Here is a 22,273-nt window from a genome sequence, read left to right as displayed (position 1 = left end):
ACACCATCCTGGGCCTTGAAAAAAGAGGCATGGCACCCCTGAGAGGATTGAGTCAGACAATGGGACTCATTTCAGGAACAGCCTTATCAACACCTGGGCTAGGGAACATGGCATTGAGTTGGGTGTACCATATCCCCTACCATGCACCAGCTGCAGGCAGAGTGGAGAGGTACAATGGACTGTTAAAAAACACCTTTAAAGCCTTGGGTGGGGGATCTTTCAAAAATTGGGAGCAGCATTTAGCAAAAGCCACCTGGTTAGTTAACACCTGAGGCTCTGCTAACTGAGTGGGCCCTGCCCAATCTGAGCCTTTGTGTACAGTAGATGGAGATCAAGTCCCATTGGTACATGTTAGAGGTTTGTTAGAGAAGGCAATGTGGATCAATTCTGCCTTGAGTTCATGCTCTTCTGTCAGTATATAAGAAAAAAATATGAAGAAACCCCCCCCCCCCCCCCCCCCCCCCCCAAACCAAACTAGAGAAAATGAATGCACTAGAATAATAACAGATTATTTTCTGAGCCACTTGGGGGATGGTAGAAGTAGCTCTGTCTTGAAGAGGAGCTGGTAACCTTGTTCTCTGCAATAAAGCTGGATAACAGATTTGAGCACTGGCTTAGCTGCCTGCCAATTGCCTGGAGTGATTTTAATAGTTTATTGAATTCTGAATGGCCCTTAGCTCCTGTGTTTTGGGGGCACTTTTTATGATGATGAAGTGGTAACACTTGATAAATAGCAGGAAGCTATTCCACCTTGGTAAGTACTGGGTAAGTGTAGTGGTGGGAGGCATTGTGGGAGAAAACAAATAAGGCTGAGAAGGCAATCAAGAGATTAGAGCTGGCCCATCTGACCAGACTGAGGGGAACATGCAGGCCCTGAGTGCAGGAAGCAGAACTGCAGTGCTAGAAATGTGCAGCATGGTGTGGCTAGATTTAATCTGTGATATCTGTTGTGAAGAGTGTACCAGTACAATGAAACAAACATGGTCAACCTTGTGACCTAAGCATTTGGAAAGAATAGTGAGGTGGCTGCTTGGGGAAGTGAAAACTTGTACTGGATTTCTCAGAATACCTGTGCATATGTGCAAAGGAGGGGAAAAAAAACCCCACCCAGACTTACCTCTTTGTCCATAAACAAATGAGTTCCTGTTAATTTTTTTTTGAGCATGTTATCTCAGAGAAGTTGCAGATTTAATAAATAACTTGCCTAGCTTTGGAAAAATAAAGCACTCTCTTATTCCTGATGCCTCACACTGCAAAAGGCAGATATAGTTCCTGACTTAGAGTTGGAGAAGAGTCTTCATGTCAGAAGCAATGAATTCTGAAGAGAGACTTGGTGAAATAAGACTATCCCCTTTTTCAGGGAAATATTGGAGGGGCACGGAAGAAGGGGAAAAAAAGGCACAAGTGATCACTTCAGTGTTTTGCACAGATGCTAGAATAAATTTTTATATACATTTATATACATACAGAGTTGGGTTTTTTGGTTTAATTTTTTTTTTGTGTATGTTGGCAAACTTACCTCTAATTTTCTAAACAGAGTTCAAGAGCTAGGCTGAAGTCTAGTCCTTGCTCTGTGTACAGCATAATCAGTCCTGGAAGCAGTTGGGATCAATGGAAGAAAGCTGTGTATCTTACTAGAACACTCTCAGTGGTGCCTTTTACTGTGATTACAGATGTGTCTTGCATAGAGCCAAAGCAGCAAAATTTGCATGGATGTTGCCTAATGTAAGTGTCCTGCCTGTCCTTAAGGACCCTGCTAGGAACTGGGATGTTGGTGAGAATCAGCTGTTGAGACAACCTCAGGCTTGTAAATTCCCTGGTCTTTGAAGTACATAACTGGAAATCTTTGTAGGGACTTGCAGCAGTAAAAGTTACCTAGAGACTTACCAGGGTTCCACTTACCACTTGTTTATTGTGTGTGGTGCTCCTTTCTCCCCATTGTTATTGGCTGATAGTGGAAATTCTAAGTGGATGAGAAACACTGGCAATTTTTTGGTCTGTCCAACACCACCTTCTCTTCTACTCTGCTGATGGTTCACAAATCAAGTTTATTGGTTGATTTTTTTTTTTTCCAACTACCAACTATTTAATTTACTACTTGAGAGCTCTTAAGATACACTTTGATATGAAATCCAGCAAATCTTGTTTTATTTCAGAAGTAGCAAAGGACAGGAAGGTAAAGAAAATGACATGTACATTTGTCTGCTTTGAAAGTCTGTGTGCTTTGGTGTTTTTGGGGTTGTTCGTTTCAGTGCAGTTGCAAAGCAGTTTGTTCAAAACAAAACCAACCAGAAACAAAATGTGAAGAATTTTTAAGGAAAGCTTTCAATGAAGGCAAGACAACATTACCTGGAAATAAAGCACAATCCTGTCTTAGCTGATAATGGAGGATTTGGTGTTCTATAATGTGGAAAGAGATCTGTGTTATGAAAGTGAAATTAAATACTCCTGGCATTCTTTTTACCACTCGATGAAAGCTCTGTGAACCAATGTGATAAAGAGCCAGGTAGTTTCAGATTTAGAAGATTTTAGAGATTTTAGAAGTTTAGACCATGTGTGCAGTTGTGGGTGAGGAGTGAACCATTTGCCAAATTCAGTACTTGAAAGGACAGTGTGTGAACTATCAATGACAGAGTGGAGGCAGAAAACCCCCTCCTGCCCAAGTGACTTGAGCAGTACTTACCAACACATCTCTTCTAATGCATGTTGGAAAGTGGTGTGCTTTGTAGAAGATGTTTAACATCTTCTACTCAACCCCTGCATTGCTACCTTCCTGGATATGTTTAGGGGTGTTTTGAGGTAGCAGCTACAGTCTTGCTGTGCCTTAAACTGAAAGGATTATTTTATCCGTGTGCATACAGAGAGTAGAGTGAAGGACAATAGCAATGGTCTGCTGTGAAAGTCATGAAAGGTCATACCATGTTGGAGCTTAAAAACCACTGAAACTCCAGAGGCTATAGGATCAAAATGTGCAGCCACTCACTGCAGGCCATATGTATTTTAATTAATTAATTTCCCTCACCCTCTTTGCAGGAACTATTAGGCTTAGTAAAAGGCAAAGTTGCTCCATTATCTCAAATCCCTGCTATTGCTTAGGACAGAATCCTGTAAAAGGTCTCTTAAAGCCCAGGGTGTCCTCTCAGAACCTCTTGGTAATACCAGCTTATGTTCTTTTCTCCCATTTTGCTGTGCATTGGTCTCTTTTTTAGGGGGCCTTCAGCTGTGTTGAGTTTTGACCTGACACCTTTTGTGATAAGGATGGCTCTAGCTGATGCCCAGATACTGCAGCTTTGCAGTACTGCTCAGAGTACTCAGTCCTGTCTTTGCTCATGGTTGGATGCAATTTTTTGTTAAATAATACACCTTGGCAACCACAGATCTAGAATTTGGATCTAAAGGCTGAAGTTCCTCTCACAGATGAGATATTTTTTGGCCAAGGCAGAAATTGTTGCTTCACATCTTGGACAATAGCATTGCTGCATAAACCTGCTGTTCCTAAGATGCTCATTTATACTGTCTACATTCTCTCACTGGGAAGTTCTTGTAATTCCTTAAAACAGTCCTAGGATAAAGTTCTTGAAATTTCTCTGGCCTAAGAAACAGAAGTGCAATTAAATTGTTGACTGAATTATTTTATCTAGAAGAATTCTTTTAACAGAGTAACCTGGCTATATACCTTGCTTAAAAAACACAACTCTGCAGAATCTGTAGTGCTCAAGGTGTTATGCCAAACTTTGTTTCACCATTCTGATAAGGAAATCAGCAGTTTAACACAGATTATTGACCTCTGTTTGTACTTGCACCCTTTAGCATATTCAGTCCAGACCCTTTCACTAGCAGTTTCTTTAGAAAGGAAAGACATCTGCATGGCTTGTCACTCAAGCATAAAGGAATCTAGCCTTTATCTTTGTTTTCATTAAATCACAGTGTTGCAATTATGTCTCAAAACCCTGGTTTCTTTATTGAAGCCATCCTCTGCTGTTCTTTGGAAATGGTTCCAAATAAATTAATAGTCAGTGCTTAAAAAATTGCAGCTCTTTGGAATTTTACCTTCCTGTGGGATGGGGAAATCTCTGAGGTTTAAGCAGTATGTCTCCTCAGCTGGGACTGAATGCATCCAGTGAGCTCTTACTGATGCCTGCTTGGCCTCAGAAAAGAAATAATCTAAATCTGCAATGAATTGATAGCAAGCTGTACTATAGTTAAAGTACTGATTTCCTCTCCTTTGTCATTTTTTCTCCTCTGCCCTCTCGTACAAGCACAGCTGTCTGTGTGGAATGCTACTAGATTAGGGAATGGCTCCCCTTTTTTTTGTGGTTTTGCTTTTCTGTTTGGTTTTTTTTCCTTATGTTTTTTTTGCAATTCTGCTTCTGTATCCAAGTAATGCAGAGAGTTACAATGCAAAATGAAATCAAGATATATAATTCTTTTACGTACTTGCTTGCATTAAAAAACCAAAAGGAGTGGTGTAAGAGCTTGGTAAAATTCAGGAGGGTTTCCCTGTCTGATTTTGTTCCTCTCAGGAGACTGGTATATTTTCTTTGACCTGTTCCATGCATATTGCAATTAAACACTTTGTCACAGGAGATACTTAAAATGGACTACACGTGCATTTAAATGGAAAAAGAGATATTTATAGAACAGACATCTTAAGTATGATTTCTTAATTTAGTCTGTTTGGGCATCAGTGTGGTGAAGGCATAACTAACTGCAGTAACTGCAGCTGCTTTGCCTCAGCCTCTGGTGGGACCATGGAAACCCAAGCTGTTGCCTCAAAATCTAGATCTCTAATACTTGGATGTCCCAAGGCTTAAATTTGCTAGGTGATTGACTAGTCCCAGGACTAGTAAAAAGACAATTAATATGTTTATTATGCCAATTTTCCTCCTTCTTGCATATATACCACTAACGTAAAAATCCAAATATGTTCCTTGCTAAAAAGTTAATAAAACCATCCTCAGTTTCAAATCTACTAATCATCTCTGAGTATGAGCAGAAAACCCCCTTGTTTTTTCTCCCCCCTCCCATCATATAAACTTACCTTCTAAATTTTCCTGATGGACTTGTGCTCTGTACTTGATTTTCTCCATGCTTACTTTGACATAGTGAAGTTTTGTATTTGTCCTTTCTTTCACCAGAAGTCCAGTCTGTTCTCTCTAAACAAATGTCTGTTGTCTGAACTGGCCTTAAGATGAGAAGGGGAGGAAAAAAAAAAGCATTTTGCATTTTTTGAGTTTCAAAAAAAAAGGTTGTTCAGTACTAAAATGTTCCACAGCAGGCATAACATTTTTCTTCTGTGTTCTCCAGAGCTTAAAAAAGGGCCTAAGGGAACAAGGCACATAATGAGTAACCTGACCAGGCAGTGTCTAACTGGTTTAAAACTCCTTAATTTCCCTAACTGGTGGGAACTGGAATTCACTGGTTAGGGTGAAGGTCATTCTCTTTGCTGGAAACAAGGCAGCTACCAAGTGCTCTAGTCTGGTCAGTTGGGGTAAAATGAATCTTTTCTTTAGTGTTTTAAAAGTTAGGTGTCATAACTGTCTAGACCAGTCAACTGCTTCATTTTCACTAGAGGTGCAGTGGATAAAGTATTCCAGCTCTTATTTTCTTCTTCTTCCTGAGGGATCTTAAGTAGCAAATAAAAAATACTAAACCTTTAGACATATGATTAATTTCACTTGCAGTACTTAATGAGTGATGATTAATTTCTTCTTCTACTTCCTGGAAGCAATATCTAGCATTTTTTAGGCATGAATAAAACTGTTTTCTTTACTTTGCATGACTTGGCTTCTTGACCTGGTTTAAATAGGTATGGAGATACCTTTCCTATCAACCTTTCTAGTGAAAAAAGCATTGCAAAAAAGTCAGTGCAAAAGTAGGGGAGGAAACCCTCCAACAGAGAAGGTGATCTTTTGTGAAAGCAGGTATTGAAAGGCTACAAATCTTCAACCAAGCACAGGAAACATTAATTGGAAGAAAGGGTAAACTCTTGTATTCTTTCAAAGAAGAAACTTTTTTATATTTGACACTTTACTCTGGCCGTAAAGTGTGAAATGTAAAAAAAAAGTATTGCACATCATGTTCAGCCTTTTGAGAAGACTGAGAGGACCTTACCAATGTCTGAGTATCTGAAGGGAGGGTGTCAGAGGATGGAGCCTGGTTTTTGGTGGTGCTGGGCAATAGAACAAGAGGCCGTGGGCAGAAACTGATGCACAGAAGCTCCACCTGAACATGAGGAAGAACTTCTGTACTGTGCAGGGATTGTGCACTGGAACAGATTGTCCAGAGAGGGTGTGGAGTCTCCTTCACTGGGGATATTCCAGAAGCCTCTGGAGGCAATCCTGTGCCATGTGCTCTGGGATGGCTCTGCTGGACAGGAGTGGGAGCAGATGACCACTGTGGTCCCTTCCAGCCTGACCCAGTCTGTGATTCTGTGTGGTTTGCACAGCTAAGTCAGGTGATGCCTGAGTTTGGAAGGGAAAAGGCTTATTCAACTGAGTTCTTTTCTAAAAGTAGCTCACTGTTCAGCATCAAGTATCTTTTTAAGGATCAGATCTCTTAAACCTATGATCCTCGTATTTAATATTTTATCCTGTACTGACATCCATTTAGTTCTTACAGTAACTGAGGTTAATTTAACAAGAGCTGGGAAGGTGGCTCTTAGGAGCAAGGAGGTGATAAGTGTTTTTAAAATGCCTGCAGTGTGATGAGAACCATTATAATTCTGTGATTGGTGAATCACTGAAACATTCCTGTGGGGAGACTGATGGTTCAATGTTATTTGTCATAGAGTGCCACTGGTTAAAAATACTGACACTAAGAATGCATAGGCTGCTATTTCTTGTCCTGCCAGCTGTACTGCTATAGTTGCAAGGGATAGGAATGGGATAACTCCAGGAAAGCCTTCACTCCTATTAGAATAAGTCTGAAAATAAAAGGCATGGTGTCTTTTGGTGCATTGTTGGAATTGTGCACTATTTTTAGTGTTTGCAACATTACCTTAGGCCTTTTAAGTAGATGATCCTTTCTAAAGGCTAGTTCTGGTACCAGATGGGTTTTGTGGCCCATGTCACATCATTATTTAAATTCAGTTTGAAGTCCAGTGGAACTAATCTCTGGCTTTTGAGTTACTGTACACGAACTTAAAAATGAATGCAGAACAATGATTTCCTACCAGAGTGGGAGCAGATTAAAACAGAGGGTGCAACTAATACAATTTTATTTTTCAAAAACATGTTTTCCATACTGAAAATAGAAGACAGACAGTTCTAGTATTGTGACACTGTGGCATTTCTAAATTTATAAAACTGAAATGTGTGTCTAGGCATGTCTGGTTTTGGTTTTTTTGAAAGCCATTTTCAAGCTGAAGTCCCAATAAAGCAAAGGGTCATTGAGCTAGCTCAAGGTGTTCATGTTAGAGGCAGCACCTCTGCTTCTAAGGGTTAGGTTAAAGAACTGTGTGTGATAGGGTGCAACTGATCTTACCTTTATGCTTTTGTGCAAAAGAGTTAATACCTGATCTACTTGTCCAATCAGACTTTGTTTCAGAAGAACCTCTGTCCTCACACTCTGTGTTTCTAAACAAGCCCCTTTCCACTGTTCCATGCACCAATATGCTAATTGTTAGTCAGATGTGCACTGAGAAACTCTGTCCTGGTGACAAAATTTCCTGTTCTGGAGCTTGACTGATGTATTCTATACATGCTGCAATTACTGTTGTGATTAATAACTTTTTAAAAACTGAAACAATATTCTTAGCTTCAGATTCTTTGGACTTCTAAAATAAGCAGATACTTGGTTTACCTGGTGGTTCTGAAGAGCAGTGGACTTCCATGTCTTGAGTAAAAACTTAGTTCTTTTCCTGGGCTGGATCACTTGTCAGGGGTGTAGCTTTGAGCTGTGGTATATATTCTGCAATAGTAGTATATATTCTGCATTAGTCCATAGCATTTTATTATCATCACAAATACAGTGGGTTTTCACTTCAGTTAACTTCAGTTACTGCCTTTGTCTTGAGAGTGCTGGGAAGGCTTGCAGCCAGGAATTTCTAAGGAGAGTTATGTCTAGTTCCTGTTCAAACTTAAACATGTGGGAGTGAAGTAGCAGAACTGTACCCTACTAGAGCAGTCTTGTAAGGCTTTGAATGCTGTGAAGTCTCTGGCTTTAGTAGATAAAAGTACAGTATTGAGACACTGACAGAGAAGTTGGTTGAGTAGGCAATGTCAGTGTTGTCCAGTTCTTAGGCTTGCTGATCACCTGTAGGATATGTTTGTGAAGGCGATAGTGAGCAAAGATTGCTCATGGAATGAGGAGTCTGTTTTATCCTTTTCACCAAACTTCTCTCATACAGATTTAACTTCAGGAAGAAGCAATTTGTTTGAGTGTGTAAATCAAGATATATCTTGTATGTTTAACAACTTTAATTCTGTACATCTGTCAATTTGTTGTTGTGATTGACCTCTAATTTTTTTGTTAATTCCTCAAAATGTTTTTTAAGTTAGGTGATAAATTAAAGAGGAAGAGTATCTAAATTGCAGCAAGCAGGCCTGTATAAATTCTACAGCATTGCCATTGTCTTCATAGTGTGATTCTGAACTCAGGGCACACATACTTACCTGTTGGTTTGGAGAAAGTTAAGGATCATGAGACTTGAATAACTTACACACCTGCACTGCAGAGGGTGAAGGCCAGTTGCTTAAGGTGTTTCAGTGGCATAGAGCTCTCAAATAGATGAGATGGGAAATTTTGATGTAGATGATGGTAGATCTGTCAAGTTCAAGAGGATTTGGGTTCAAAATATGCAGTTGTTGTTTTTGATCAGAAGGGAAGGCAGCAAGGCCTGTCCTGGCCTGAACAGTGCCTCATGAGCTGGCTCTGGCTCGCTAAATCTTTCATCTGCTCCCACTGCTTGCATTGCAGTAATGCTGTTTACTCTGCTAGGATACTGATCTGGTACAGAGTTTATTCTGCAGGATTTACCAGTTTAATTCTTGGCAGAATTATCAATTGAGCAGAATTAATTGCTATGAAAATACTGACATCAGCGAAACAAAATTTTTACTTCTGTTTAGTATGTTGCATTTCTATTTCTTTAAAAAACTTACTCTAGTTTGTTTTTTAACCAGAACAAGAAAATCCATCCTTTGTAGGCAAACCATATGTCTCTTGAGCTGAGTAAATGTTAAGCTGAAGTCTTTCTTTTCATACTGTGTATTGAGTTCAACTGGGGTGAGAATTATCAATCAGTTTCAGGTACGTTCTGTGTGAAATAAGGAAAGAACTAAATCTGAAAGATTGTTCCTAGAATAGGCAGCAGGATTAAGATGAATGTTTAGAGGTGGTGAAATGGTTAAGCATGCAGGTTTTGAGGGCTGGGTAAGTAACTAATTGCAGGTAGGGAAATTTAGGAGATCACGGGGTAAACCAATTTAAATGCTATATATACCATTGCCTGAGGGCTTCTTTGGGACTGGGGGAAAGAGGTTGGATCTTTTTTTTCCACTGCAATCATAACTCTCTCTAAATTCCTGAATTAATGGTTTGTGGCAGCCTGGGACTGGCTCAAACTAGAATGGTAACAGCTTAGCAGAAAGGAAATATAGACCTTTTAATTACTTTGTTTGTGTGATTTGACTTTGCTGCTGGTGCTATTAGCTTCTGGACTGCAGTGTTAGAACATTTTGTTTGAGAAGATCAATCAGTTCCTGTAGAATTCTTTCCACGCTCTTAGAATTATGGCATCTTTGAAAAGAGCCAAGCAAGAGTTAGGGTTCTGCTGGGACAGGTAGACTTGACTTGTCAAAAGCTGAAATGTTGAATCTTCTTTGCAGGTCATGCTGTGTACCCCAGAAAAGTGTAGCCTTAATTAAGTGTGTGGAATGTTGCTTTTGCAACACTGATGGTGTATACCATAAAAGCACCACTGGTATAATTGGGGTATACTTGAGGAACTGAAAATGGTATTTTAGGGTGAAAAGTGATCTTGATAATTCTAAATTGCCTTTCATAACAGTTCATCACCATTAGTTTGACAAAATTAGTTTGCTAACTTCATCTTTAAAATGGTATATGTGATCTTTCTTAGCATTGCTCCTTATGTCCTCACCATAAAAAAACCCAAACCCTGAAGCTATGGCCAGCTCATTTGATTAATAAACAGGTTTTACAATGGTTGCTTGGAACTAGGTATCAAAAGAAGAAAACAACTGAACTTCCAAGTTGAGGTCTGAAGTCTAGTGAGAGATAGCAGAAACTACAATTCTGGATTGTTTGTGAGCACGTGGTATAAACCAAGCAACCATGCAGTTTTCTAATGTTGTCCAGTGGTTTAAAAATCACCTTCACATCTCTGTGCCCTTAGATTAAGGAAAAAAAGGAAAGGAAATTAGATGGTGTTGCCACTGGTAGCAAAATGCATTGTACTGTTGTAGTGCTGACTTGTGTTTAGTTAGGCTGAATGGCAGTCAGCTGTGTGTGTGCTGCTTGTAGCTCCATGGAAGGGAGAGGAGAAGCAGCAGCTGCCTTCATTCCCCTGCACAACACACTGACCAACTTACTTGCCCTGGTCAAAGAGGAACTTGTGCAGCAGCAGGAGGGAGCTGCATGATGATCACACTCCCAGCCTCACCCTCTTGCAGAAAACCTGGGTGGAGAGTAGGCAGAGCAGCCAAGTGGGTGGGTGGGAACATGCAGGAAGTAAAGGATCCCTGTGCTGTCACTTCTTCCTCCTCTCGCAGCTGGCTGGGCAGGCGGAAAGGCACCTGCTTACCTCTTGCTTATATTGATTCTTTCTAATCAGCATTAGAGTGACAAAAGCAGACATTGAGCTCAAACCTCTGCAGCCTCATGTACTGGACTTGGAAAATAGCAAGAGATGTCAAAGAGAAAACAATGCTCCCTTCTAACCTTGCTGTCTGCTTTCCTTCTGCTGTGCGTTAAGTCCACAGCCCAGTGGAGTCCCATCGGAAAATAGCACCTTGCTAACTCTGGTGTGTGTGGCTCTCTTTTCCTGATGGATTTCACAAAAAGAGAGATCTGTCCCATTTTTGTAATTGTTAATTCCCACTGTTGCTGCTCTCACAAGGATTGTGCTAAAGAGGTGAGTAAGAATTTCAGCTCTGTCAAGTGCATGTAGCTGCAGGAAAGTGTTTTGGAGGTGAATCAGAGTTCTCTATGAATCTTTTGAACTGTTTTACATTTGCCTAGCTTGGTTCTGTAGCTTTTAAACTTGACTTGACTTTTTCCCCTGTAATTTTTTAAAATGTAAATTAAAATCCTGACCATAAGGTTGAAACATTAATTGATTCTGCTATTTTCTACCTATGGTTTTGTTCCAAATCTAAGCATTTTTTATTAAATTTAAAATGTCTGAGGGTATGTTAACACTTCATCTGCCTTCATTTTGATTTGTTGTAGAAGTTATACAGCATTGATTATACGTTCTCTAATGAAGTAAATGATTTTTTCAGTATCTCTTGCATTAGAACAAGATGTTAAACTACTGACTCAGTAATCTGGTGATCTAATTAATGCAAAATATTATGTATTTCTAGGCAAAAAATTGTGGAAGAGTTTTGTATAGCTTATAGTCAGGTGATGCCTGACTATAAGCTATATATATACTTTGGGGTTTCAAAGTTTCCTGGAAATTTAGTGTTTTTAAGAATACATAACTTGCTTGTAGTTCATCAAATAACTGTATTTGTTGAATTTTTGAACATGTTTTTTCACCTGGTTAAAATCTGATAAAATCACAAACTTTATCACATCTAAGATAAGCGAAATATGAAATCTTTCTTATTCTTAATATGCAGACTGTGAGTTTTTAGTTTTGTATCTGTGGCTACCTACATAAACATCCATATTTTAGAGGTATTCTCAAAATCTAAGTGTTCAGTGATTTTTATTTTAAATTGGTGCTTCTTTCAAAATAAGAAGTTCTGTTCTGACTGTCCTTCTGTAAGCCTGAGAGCTCAAGCAGCAGTGTAGGAAACTTCAGCTCACTGGAAGCTGCTGCTACCTTTTTTGGTTGGATTTGTTTCAAGTCTGATACATGCTGTGATTTGGTTCATTATGCAACTGTATTAATGTGCTTGCTGGCAAAATAAAGGAAATTACACTGGTGTGGGACTGGGAAATGGAGAAAAGGACACTGTTATTTTCAGCAGCACTTGTCAGTTTGTGCAATTTAGAGCAGTAGCTTGAGAAAATGCTGATTTTTCATGTGTGCCTGTTATACCTGTCTACTCTTTTTTTTCTTTTGCAAGGGCTCTTCCTGCTCTTTCTTTAGCCAGCTTGTAAATAATGCTAGTGGGATTTGGCTGTCTAGTTCTTAATGAACTGCCACTGGGAAACAGGACTAGTAGATTAGGATTTGAGTTGTCCTGTGGCTGTTCTAAGGGGACCAGGAGCAGCACATAGGAATGTGACCATTTTTAGTGTGGTAAAAGCAGGAAACACTGCATTTCCTTGAGTGCCTTTGGGTTCAGAAACTGCTGAAGGTATGCTTGGCTGCCCAGCTCGTGCAGTCTTAAGAACACATCAAGGTTATGTGAATTCCAGGGCCTGGCCTCCCTTGGATTTCTGTGTGATGGCAGATTAAGCTGTGTAGGCAGCTCTTGGTTAGAAAAGATTTCACTGATTTATTGAGTTTTAATCATTTATAGAACCCCTGTCTTGTTGTATAAAATAGTTTGACACTTCCATTGGTGCTTGCAGAAGGGAAAAAAGGGTTTAAAAAGCTGATGAACTTGAGTATCTGGGGAGTGCTTGTCCAGAGCTGCAGAGGTGGCTTAGGCACCCCTTCTCATGGACTGTGGAGCAAAGTGAGAAATAGGGAGCTGCTGAACACAGAATCCCAGGCCCTAGTGTGGTATTCTCCCAGATTTCTGAGGAGCATTTGGAATATGGAAGCTCTGCTAAAGAAGGCTGACAGGAGCTTCACTTTTTAACTGTCCTCTTGGTTTGGAATTCCTAGAATGGAGTATTGTAAAATGGTCCTCATGGAAGGGCCTGATGATTTTGGACAAGTGCTTAATTTCTTTGAGCAATGAGAAATGCAGGGTGGCAGACAATTTCTGATTTTAAAATCGATCCTTAGCTTTAACTTTTAACTCTGTGCAAGAACAGAGCATGTGGTACAATAATTAACAAGAAAAATCAAATCCTGGCTTTGTTATGCTGATATTTTTCTGTACCAGTTGTCTTCCTCATGTTAGCTTTTAGTTTTCTGAAATGAGATTGTCACAGATCTGACATCATCCTTCTGCTGCCACAGTGTAAATGAATGTCAGTGCAGACTGCTATGTCTGAGACTTGAGCTATTTAAAAGACTTGCATGTGTTAAACTTGGGCAAATTTAGATGGGAATATATGCAGTAAGGAGTTGAATAATTATTGCATAGGTTATATATGTTATACAGGAGAGCATTTAATTATATATAGAAATATCTACATTCCATGTAGAAACCTGAACTTCTGGGACTGTTTTAAGTGTGGTCATAATGAAAGGTGGAACTTTTGACAAGTCAAGTCTATGAGCAGATTTATAAATCCCTTTAGAGTGGAGAGCTCTGTGTCCTGCTTGGAAGCTGGAGGTGTATATAAGGCCTGGTTACAGTCTGAGACCTACCCATCCTTACTTGGGTCTGATGTTTTATCACCTGGGGCATTGATTTTCTTAAGGCTTAATAGTCAGCAAAGCTTCTAAAAGTATTCAGCTAATTCTTTGGCAGGCTGTGTTTCAGTGCTTATTCTAGTCACAGTATAGTCTGCAGTGCTGTGAATTTCAATTGCTAGAGTTTCGCAAGGGCAAATTTTAGACCAAAGAAATAGATAACCTTCCTGCTATAAGAGCATACTGGTTTTTATCAAATACATTGTTTTCTTTCTACAGTGTGGGGTTTTTGTGCTGGCTTTTTTTTTTTTCCTTTTAAGAGCTCTGCCTACAGGGTTGGTAGGTGTGAAGACTGGGGTTTAGACTCAAACTTTTCTGTTTCGAGGCTTGTTTCCTGCTCACAGTAGAGGAATAGGAAAGGATCATGTCTTGATGTCACCAGTATTTTGTAGGATCTTGGGAGAAGTTTCTGTTTAGGGCACGAATCACAGTGCTTGTACTGCTACTTCATTTATTTCTGTGCTTCAGAGATGTGGTTTTCACTTTGTGTTCAGTTGTCATTCAGCAGTGACACAGGGTCAGATGTATCAGGTGTATAATTTCAGGATTGTTTAGCTTGAAAACACCAACTCTGTTCAAACATTTGAACAGCATGTCTTCATCCTCTCTCTCATTCTACTGTTTTAAATATGGAGTTTGAAACTAAAGGCTGAATCAAATAAAATGGGGTGCCAGATTTTGTTGTGGACCATTGGCCCCAAAATACCACTTTTGGCTGTGATTAAGTGATGAAGCTTGGCTCTCTGCCTGAAATGTTTTTCAGAATTCCCAGATGGTCACATCTCATGGCATGTTTTACAGCTTTGGGTGGTTAATCTTATTTAGGTTTTGTTTTCTTTTTCCCCTGTAGTTTAGAGTGTATTGGAAAAAGGCTTGCTGTGTATTGTGGAAGGGCTGTTGTACAGCCTGTACTGTAAGCTCATTTCCATGAACTCACAACAGCGGTGATGCAGGAGTGTGGTTTGGGTATAGTAGGGCTTTGGGGGAGAGCTAAGATGCTGGAAGGTTTTTGGTGTTCTGGGTTTTTTTTTTTTTTTTTAACATTGGACAAGTTAGTTAATGATCTAGTCAGATTATTAAATAAAAAACCTAGGCTAAGATTTTTCCTGTAAAAAAATTACTTCATATAATGGCAGCTTGGAAACATTTTGGGAAGCAACAGGATGCTTTGAAGACTGTTAAATTAATCCTGTGGTTTTTGGCATTAGTGTTACATAGGAACCATTTCCTTCCATTCTCAGTCCAGTCTGTGTACTTCCCTCTAACCTGCACAACTTCCATGGAAACTAAAAAGTTCTCCTGTCATAACTTGAGCACCCAAGTGCCAATGCCTTCTGTTACAGAAATGTAGCTGGGAAATGCAAAGGGGTGTGTGTGGAACATTTGCAGGGTGACTAACAAACAAATGAGCAGTAGTACTGGGGTCAGACTTTGCCTTAATTTGCACTAGTTACTTAGGTTAGTTATCTAGAGAGTAAAAATACATGGTTTGTCAACACAATCAAAACTTAAATCAAATGGTCCTTGCAGTTTCTCAGTTGTTACTTGTGTGTTTCAGGGTGTCAAGCCAGCCAGCTTTGATAAAGTAGCAATCCCTGAAGTGAAGGAGATTATTGAGGGATGCATTCGGCAAAACAAAGGTGAAAGGTAAGTACTTGCTTTGCAGAGGTACCAGCTGCTGTCTGAGGCCTTTCTGTCCTTTTGATGATACCAAATCCAGTTGGTTCCTGAGGTCCTTGTTGTTCTGGTGAAAGCTGGGAAGCCAGTATTACTTCTGCAGCTTCTGATCTTTGGTAGATTCCTATTCAGTGGTTGTTTAAGAGGATTAACAGTGTCAGGCAAAGTGCAAATGCCATAGTAACCATCCATGTCAGTTTATTCAGAAATGCTATTGCTTTTAATAAAACTTTGACCTAATCAACAGAGTAGTGGAGGGACAGTCCTTCTGGGTTTCCAGGTGTTTGCATTGGTTGGTTGTTCTGTAATCCTTTGGGATTTTGTGTCCCTTTGATTCTGTTGATACGATTGATCATTTTGAGGACTCCATGTTTTAAATTTTTGCTGCTCATTTTAATCCATATTTTCTGCAAGATGACTTCTACTTCAGGTGGTTAACTTACACCATTATAGGAAATCTCTAACTGTGCTGATGGCTTATTTGTGGGATTTGTTTTGTTTTCTGCTTTTCCATGATTGTTGCTTACTGAATGTCAATTTCAGACTGTTTCAGCTTTTGTCTACCCTTTAGTTGCCCTCTGTTCTGTTCTGTTCAGAACTGGTTTTGTTCATGGATGTTTATTCATCCCATTCTATTAACTCTAGAAGTTTTACATCTGATGGTGTTGCTCTCTATTTTTAGTTTCAGTTATTTTTCTTGTTTTTAAACAATTTAGTATTTTTTTCTCCTTTGAAGTTAATTTTGTTGTTGTACCTCACTTATTTTTGACATTTCATTTAAGCTGTTAGCTACAATTGTTAATGATGTGTTTGTAAATCTCTTTTGTACCTTCAGGACAAATCTTCTAATTATGCCAACAGAATGCACATAAGGTGGTTCAAAACAGCATAAAATGTAGAGAATAAATCAGGGGAGCATCTGGCAAGGTTATTCCTTAATATTTTATGAAATCCTGATAGCTGAATGTGCTTTCTACATTCTTTCCCAATATCCAGATATGCTATTAAGGACCTTTTGAATCATGCTTTCTTCCAAGAAGAGACTGGAGTACGGGTAGAACTTGCAGAGGAAGATGATGGAGAAAAAATTGCCATTAAACTCTGGCTCCGAATTGAAGACATCAAAAAGCTCAAGGGCAAATATAAAGATAATGAGGCAATAGAGTTTTCATTTGATTTGGAAAGAGATGTCCCAGAGGATGTGGCACAGGAAATGGTAAGTGCTGGTGGTCTGACAAAGCTCTGGAAGTAGTGCTGTTCTGTGCCAGTGGGATGTGGTCTGTCAGCCCCTGCTTTTGCTGTTCCTGTCTAGAAATAAAGGAGTTCACAAGTGTGTAGATAGGTAGTGCCAGAAGGAGCTTTGTTGTAGCACTGGGAGGGGGCAGTCTGTGGCAGTGTGAATTCTGTGCATGTATCCTCCCTCAGGTGGAGTCTGGCTATGTCTGTGAAGGGGATCACAAGACAATGGCGAAGGCTATCAAGGACAGGGTATCTTTGATTAAGCGCAAGCGAGAGCAGCGCCAGTCGGTGCAAGAAGAACAGGAGAACGTCCTTCAGGAAGAAGGGAGTCAGAAGCAGCAGCTGGAGCAGCAGCAGCCATCAAGTGCTTCCCATGCAGGGTCAAAGCATCCCCAGTCTGTCACTGGTACTACTCCTGTCCCTACTGCTTCAGCGTCAGTTTCTACGCAAGTGGAGCCTGAAGAGCCAGAAGCTGATCAACACCAACAGCTGCAGTTCCAGCAACCCAGTATATCTGTTCTTTGTAAGTGCCTCAGTCGGTTGCTTTAGGAGCTCTTGCACTTACACAGTTCCTCCCATTAGTTTTACATTTTTGGTGGATATAGCAGTAAATGCCCTAAGATGATGCTGTCTGCCATTGCTGCTGCTGAAGAACAGTAGGGCACTAGAAAGCACAGCAACATAAGATGCATTCCTGTGGCTTAGCTGAGCCAAGCCTTGGCACAATTCACAGCCCAGTGTCTTAGCGCAAAATGGTTTCTCTTTGTTTCAAGGCAATATACTGAATGAACTGTGGCACCTAAAGCATGAACACCTGCCCTTGGTTTGGCTGCCCTCCTACAGGGACAGTGTATTCTGGCCCTGCAGAAAGCTGTATGCTCCTGCACCAGTGCAGATCTGGCTATTAAAACCCCTTGTTTGAATCCTTGTTAATTTACTTTTAAAGTAGAAATGAGATTAATCTACAAGTAGTTCAGCTCATAATTTCCTTTCTGAAAAATCTTGATTTTCTGTTTTGCATAGTGTACGTGAAAAGATGAATTTATAATCCTATCTTTTCTTCTGCCATCCGAGCATTTGAATCAGTATTTGAATCATGATGGAAGGTGACAGCTTCTGTATTAGAATGATGAAGTTAAAAAGCAAATTACTGTCTGCACGTTAGCCAATTTAAAATCTTGGTTATCTATTGTGCCTAGTTCACTACTCTGCCTACACAGTGCATCTGCCAGCCAGCACAACACAACTGTTTAAATGTCTGCATAAAGTTAAATAAAAATAATGATTAATAAATCTTGAAAGAGCATTCATAACAATGTGGAATTTAGGTTTCTATTTCTAGTCTAGACTTTTGTAGGAAATATAGTTTGTTCTTAAATATGCTCCCAAAGAACTCCTGAAATTAGTAATTTTTTCAGGGTTTTAGGGGAAGGCATAAGGGAAGAAAAAAGATTTTGCAATCAGCTTAAATATTACAAGTGGTGAAATGCTAATAAAGGTCCATGTGACATGGCACAAAAATCAATTTAATCTTTGATCAATTATAGAATATTTAAATTTTTAATCCAGACCACAGTTCTTGACAATGCATATTTTTATCCTTAACTTTTGCAGCTGATGGAACAGTTGACAGTGGCCAGGGGTCATCTGTGTACACTGAATCTGTGGGCAGTCAGCAGGCTGTGTCCTTTGGTTCCCAGCATGAGCAGTCAGTCTCAAGCACTGGAGTCCAGGGATACCCAGCTCCAGTTGGCCAAGTGCAGTCCCAGCAGCATGGAGGTTATCAGCCACCTGCAGCGGTAAGCCACACCTCACAGCACTGCAAATGCATGGGGTTACTTGGTTTTGTGTGTCTGCTGAAAGGTGAGAGGCAATCTGCCAGGCCATCTTCCATGTATGTTTTGTTTTGCATAGGATGCAGATGCTGCATGGGAGGAGTTCAGGGGCTTTTTTTTTTTTTGTGAGATGACTGATTTTAGAGGAGGAGGGGAAAGTGCAAGAGCGTCTTTGCCTTTAAAGCTTTTATTTAAACTTGGCTGCAGTTAAGCAGAGGAATGGGTTAGTCATTTTTGTGAATAGAAGTAACATCCTCAGAACAAGACTACCTCTTGAAAATAAGCATTTAGTCTTGCTTGGGAAGGTGGTGTGTGTATGTGTATATGAAGTTACCAGGGATCAAGCTGCTGGTTTAGTTTGAAGAAGGGATTAGAGTAATTGAAGCCACTGCATGAAATTGCTTTGTGTGTTCTGTGAGGCTTTGATTACAGATTGTGCAGGTAAGACTTTTTTAACTGTTACAGAATGTTGCATGTGAGAGCTCCAGACTGAAAAGACCCCACATCCTTGTTCCCGGTTTTATTTCTAGCTTGTGTTGATTTGCTCATCATGTGTATTCCTTTTCCCTGGAAAGTCTGCACTGGGCACAAATACTTTTCCTACTATGTTCATTTGTGTTGCCCTTTTATTTTGGTATGTTTTTTCCTTAGTACGTTTTTAGATCTGAGTAAGAGAGTATGCAGAAATCTATTCTAATTCTGGAGTAGAACTTCTGCTACTTTTATATTGTCTTCAGTGGTTCCCTTGTCGCTTGTTTTTTACACAAATAAAAATCCAAGATTGAGGCAGACATTATGGTATAATGTAGTAACACCATAAAGGAGAAGATGTGACACTTAACATTGAGGGTCCTCACTTCTTCTGGTACCTGTGGTTGTAGGCTTTATTACAGAATCACTGGTGTATCTAGGATTTTGGCAAATAGGCTGCTATCACCCACAATCAAAGCATCTCCATCTTTTTCAAAGACACTTAACCTGAGGTGTGTGGTACTGTTAGTCCTTGATGATGAGTTCTTAATCCCTCTAAATAAGCTGCTCTTCTGGGTAAGCCATGTTTTGGAGTGTGGGCACATACTGGGCCAGAAGCCATGTCACTCTCTTAGGATGGCTGGCTTCCAGGTTGAAAGACCAGAATCTTTTGGGAGGAGGAGGGAGAGCAACAAGCACATGATAAAGGAATAGTTAAGCTGTGTAGTTTGCTGCAAAAACGTGCTCACTGCTGTGTGGTGACAACAGTGGTACCAGGAGGCTGGCAGACTACAGGGACTACTGACCCTTTGTTGGGAAGGGGCTGACAGATCAAAATTATTTTGACAACTGAAGAAATGGCCTTAAAAAGAAGCACAACGTTCAATTTGATCAGGACAAGAACAAGGTCGGTGCTTAAACTGAAATAATCAGCTACACAAGTACATAATGAGTAACCACGGGCTAGGCAGCCATTTTGCAAAATAAATTTTGAAAAGGTCAGGGATTACACTGGACCCACAAGCTGGACATGGTCAAAAACATCATGCTGTCATGAAAAAGGCAAACATCCCATTATATGAAATAGTAGTTCTGCTCTTGGCTATTGGTAAGTCTATCCTGGACACCTTGGTTGAGGGAATTGGAGGGTGGCTTGGGAGAAAATTCAGAGGAGAGTTTAAAAAAAAAAACCCAGGGGAAATACAAAAAATGTGGTTTATATGGGAAGACTGAAATAATTGAGTCTATACAAGATAAGCTTGAGCAAAGAGAAAGCTCTAAAAGGCTGCTATGAAATAAGGAGAGGCTGATCAGATCACAACATTGTTCTTAGATAGAAAAAGGAATGATAGGCCTAAATTGCAGCATGGAATTGTTGTTTGGGAAGGGGTTTATTTAATACTCAACAAAGATAGATAAGTATTGTGATGTCCATCAGTGCAGATGCTTCTGAGCTATTTGGATGAATTAGAGTCAGGAATGATGTATAACTACTCCTGCCTTGGAATAGATGATGTATTTAGTTAACTAATTGAGTTCTTTTCTACCTCTCTCCCAAAATTTAATCAGTTTAGCAAGATTTCTCACAATGCAAATATTGAAAGTCAGATCTCCACTGAATATCTTGCTGTTTTCTCTCTGGAGGTCTGTATTTTATTTTATTTAGTTTGAGATGTTGTGGATTACCTCCATAAGAAACATACACTGCCTCTCTAAAAATATATTTTCATTCACTTAAAAAATCCACAGCAAAACACAATACAGCCCCTCCCCCCGAAAAAAAAAGCAATAACGGAAGCCCCTGAACCAAAAAATGCAAATCCCACCTCAAAACTTTATTCTGTTTCTTCCAATTTGATTGGATTTTGACCTTTTGGATTATGGCAAAATTTAAAAATCCAGATGTTTTTATTGGCCCAGCATCTGGAAGGTGGTTGTCTAAGTCTAATTTTACAGAATTTTCCACGGATTAAACTTGAGTTTTTTCCGCAACTCATGTTGTAGAAAGTGTAAGGTTTAAATTTTTATGGTAAAGTTTCAGTTAATAAAGAGCCAGCTGCATACATTAATTCATAATTTGGGCAGAGGCACTGCTCCAGCAGAAGAACTGGGTGACACCTGTAAACACACATTCACTCTAATAACTAATCAGTGCTTGAAAGCTCATTTAGTATCTAAGTTTTTACTTGTCAGACTACCAGGTGCTTTGAGTACACACACTAGGGCTTGTAGTCCAAGGGAGAATATTCTCTGTCTGATGTGCCTTCCATGTGTTTCTCATGAGGATTCTAGGGAGCTTTCCACACTGCTCAGTAACCTAAGGCAAACTGGGCTCCTCAGAGGTGCACACAGCCTGTTCCCAGTGTGTCCTGGCATTCATTCAGCATTTTCATATCTTGTGGTACCACATATTAGTCAATATTGGGCCTTCCATTGTATGTCTTCATTTCTTTTCTACCTCATTATAGTTTTTGCTGGTTTTGTTATTACTTTTTTTTTTTAAGTGTTCAATTCTTAACTTTTGTTTTCCTCCTTTAGCCTCAACGTGGTCGTAGCATGTCAGTTTGTGTCCCCCACCTTCCTGCTCTTCCCTGTATGTCCTGCATCCCTCTCAGTGCTCCTTGCACCCCACCACCAGCGCTGTCTGCACCTCTTTCTCCTTTCTACCTTCGGACTGTCCCTGAAGAAACCTTTGCAGAAAAGCTTTCTAAAGCCCTGGAAAGTGTCCTGCCCATGCACTCTGCCTCTCCACGCAAGCATCGACGCTCCAGCCTGCCCTCCCTCTCTGTCAGTCCTGTATGTGTTACCATTTGCCTCCTGGCACAGTAAGATAAGTTATCATTAAATACATCCTGGGCTCTGGGCATTTTTAAAGGGAGAAATTGAAAAGTCAATTCCTTATACTGTGCTGCTGGAATGTTGATTTTGTTATTTTTATTTATTTCTATGAAGCAGTACCGGTAAATGTTATCAAACAGTGGCTGACTGCTTGTATCTTGTCTTTTAGGACAATATACATGTAAATTACCCAGTTGTACCATAGAAGGTAAAGGGAAGACTAGTTCTTAATACCCAAAGTCAGAAGACTTTTATTTTTCAACTTCTTAATAAACACTGAATGTTAATTAAGCCCTTCACAAAACAACAAGCTTTTAAAGCCTGATTGTTGTGGCTGCTTATTCTCAAAGCTTTGGCTAGCTATGATAGTGATATTAGATATTTAAAGTATGAATAGTTTTGAGGTATTTTTTCTAAATTCTTATCAGAAATGCCACTTCAACTTCTTCTTAATGGGAAGGAGCAGTAGTTTCACATTTCTTAGAAAGTCAGGTGCAAAGATAATGTGCAATAGAGGAAGAAGATTCCTTTCCATTTT

General features: G+C 39.7%; 1 protein-coding gene across 14 annotated transcripts in view; it reads left to right on the top strand.

The window, feature by feature from the left end:
• Positions 1–22,273, top strand: part of WNK1 (WNK lysine deficient protein kinase 1) — a 98,802-nt gene that overhangs the window by 39,330 nt on the left and 37,199 nt on the right. For 9 of the 14 annotated variants that reach the window (XM_071422228.1, XM_071422227.1, XM_071422225.1 and 6 more), the window contains exons 5-9: positions 15,234–15,322; positions 16,349–16,568; positions 16,778–17,114; positions 18,206–18,390; positions 21,436–21,693. In XM_071422228.1, coding sequence (XP_071278329.1) covers positions 15,234–15,322; positions 16,349–16,568; positions 16,778–17,114; positions 18,206–18,390; positions 21,436–21,693 — 1,089 coding nt within the window. The remainder of the gene's footprint in view (positions 1–15,233; positions 15,323–16,348; positions 16,569–16,777; positions 17,115–18,205; positions 18,391–21,435; positions 21,694–22,273) is intronic. The other 5 variants (XM_071422238.1, XM_071422236.1, XM_071422230.1 and 2 more) reach the window with 1 other exon arrangement.

Source organism: Agelaius tricolor, unplaced genomic scaffold (assembly GCF_023055355.1).
Source record: "Agelaius tricolor isolate 1412-34295 unplaced genomic scaffold, bAgeTri1.0.p SCAF_3, whole genome shotgun sequence".
Lineage (NCBI taxonomy): Eukaryota > Metazoa > Chordata > Aves > Passeriformes > Icteridae > Agelaius > Agelaius tricolor.
This window is presented reverse-complemented; position numbering and strand designations above follow the sequence as displayed.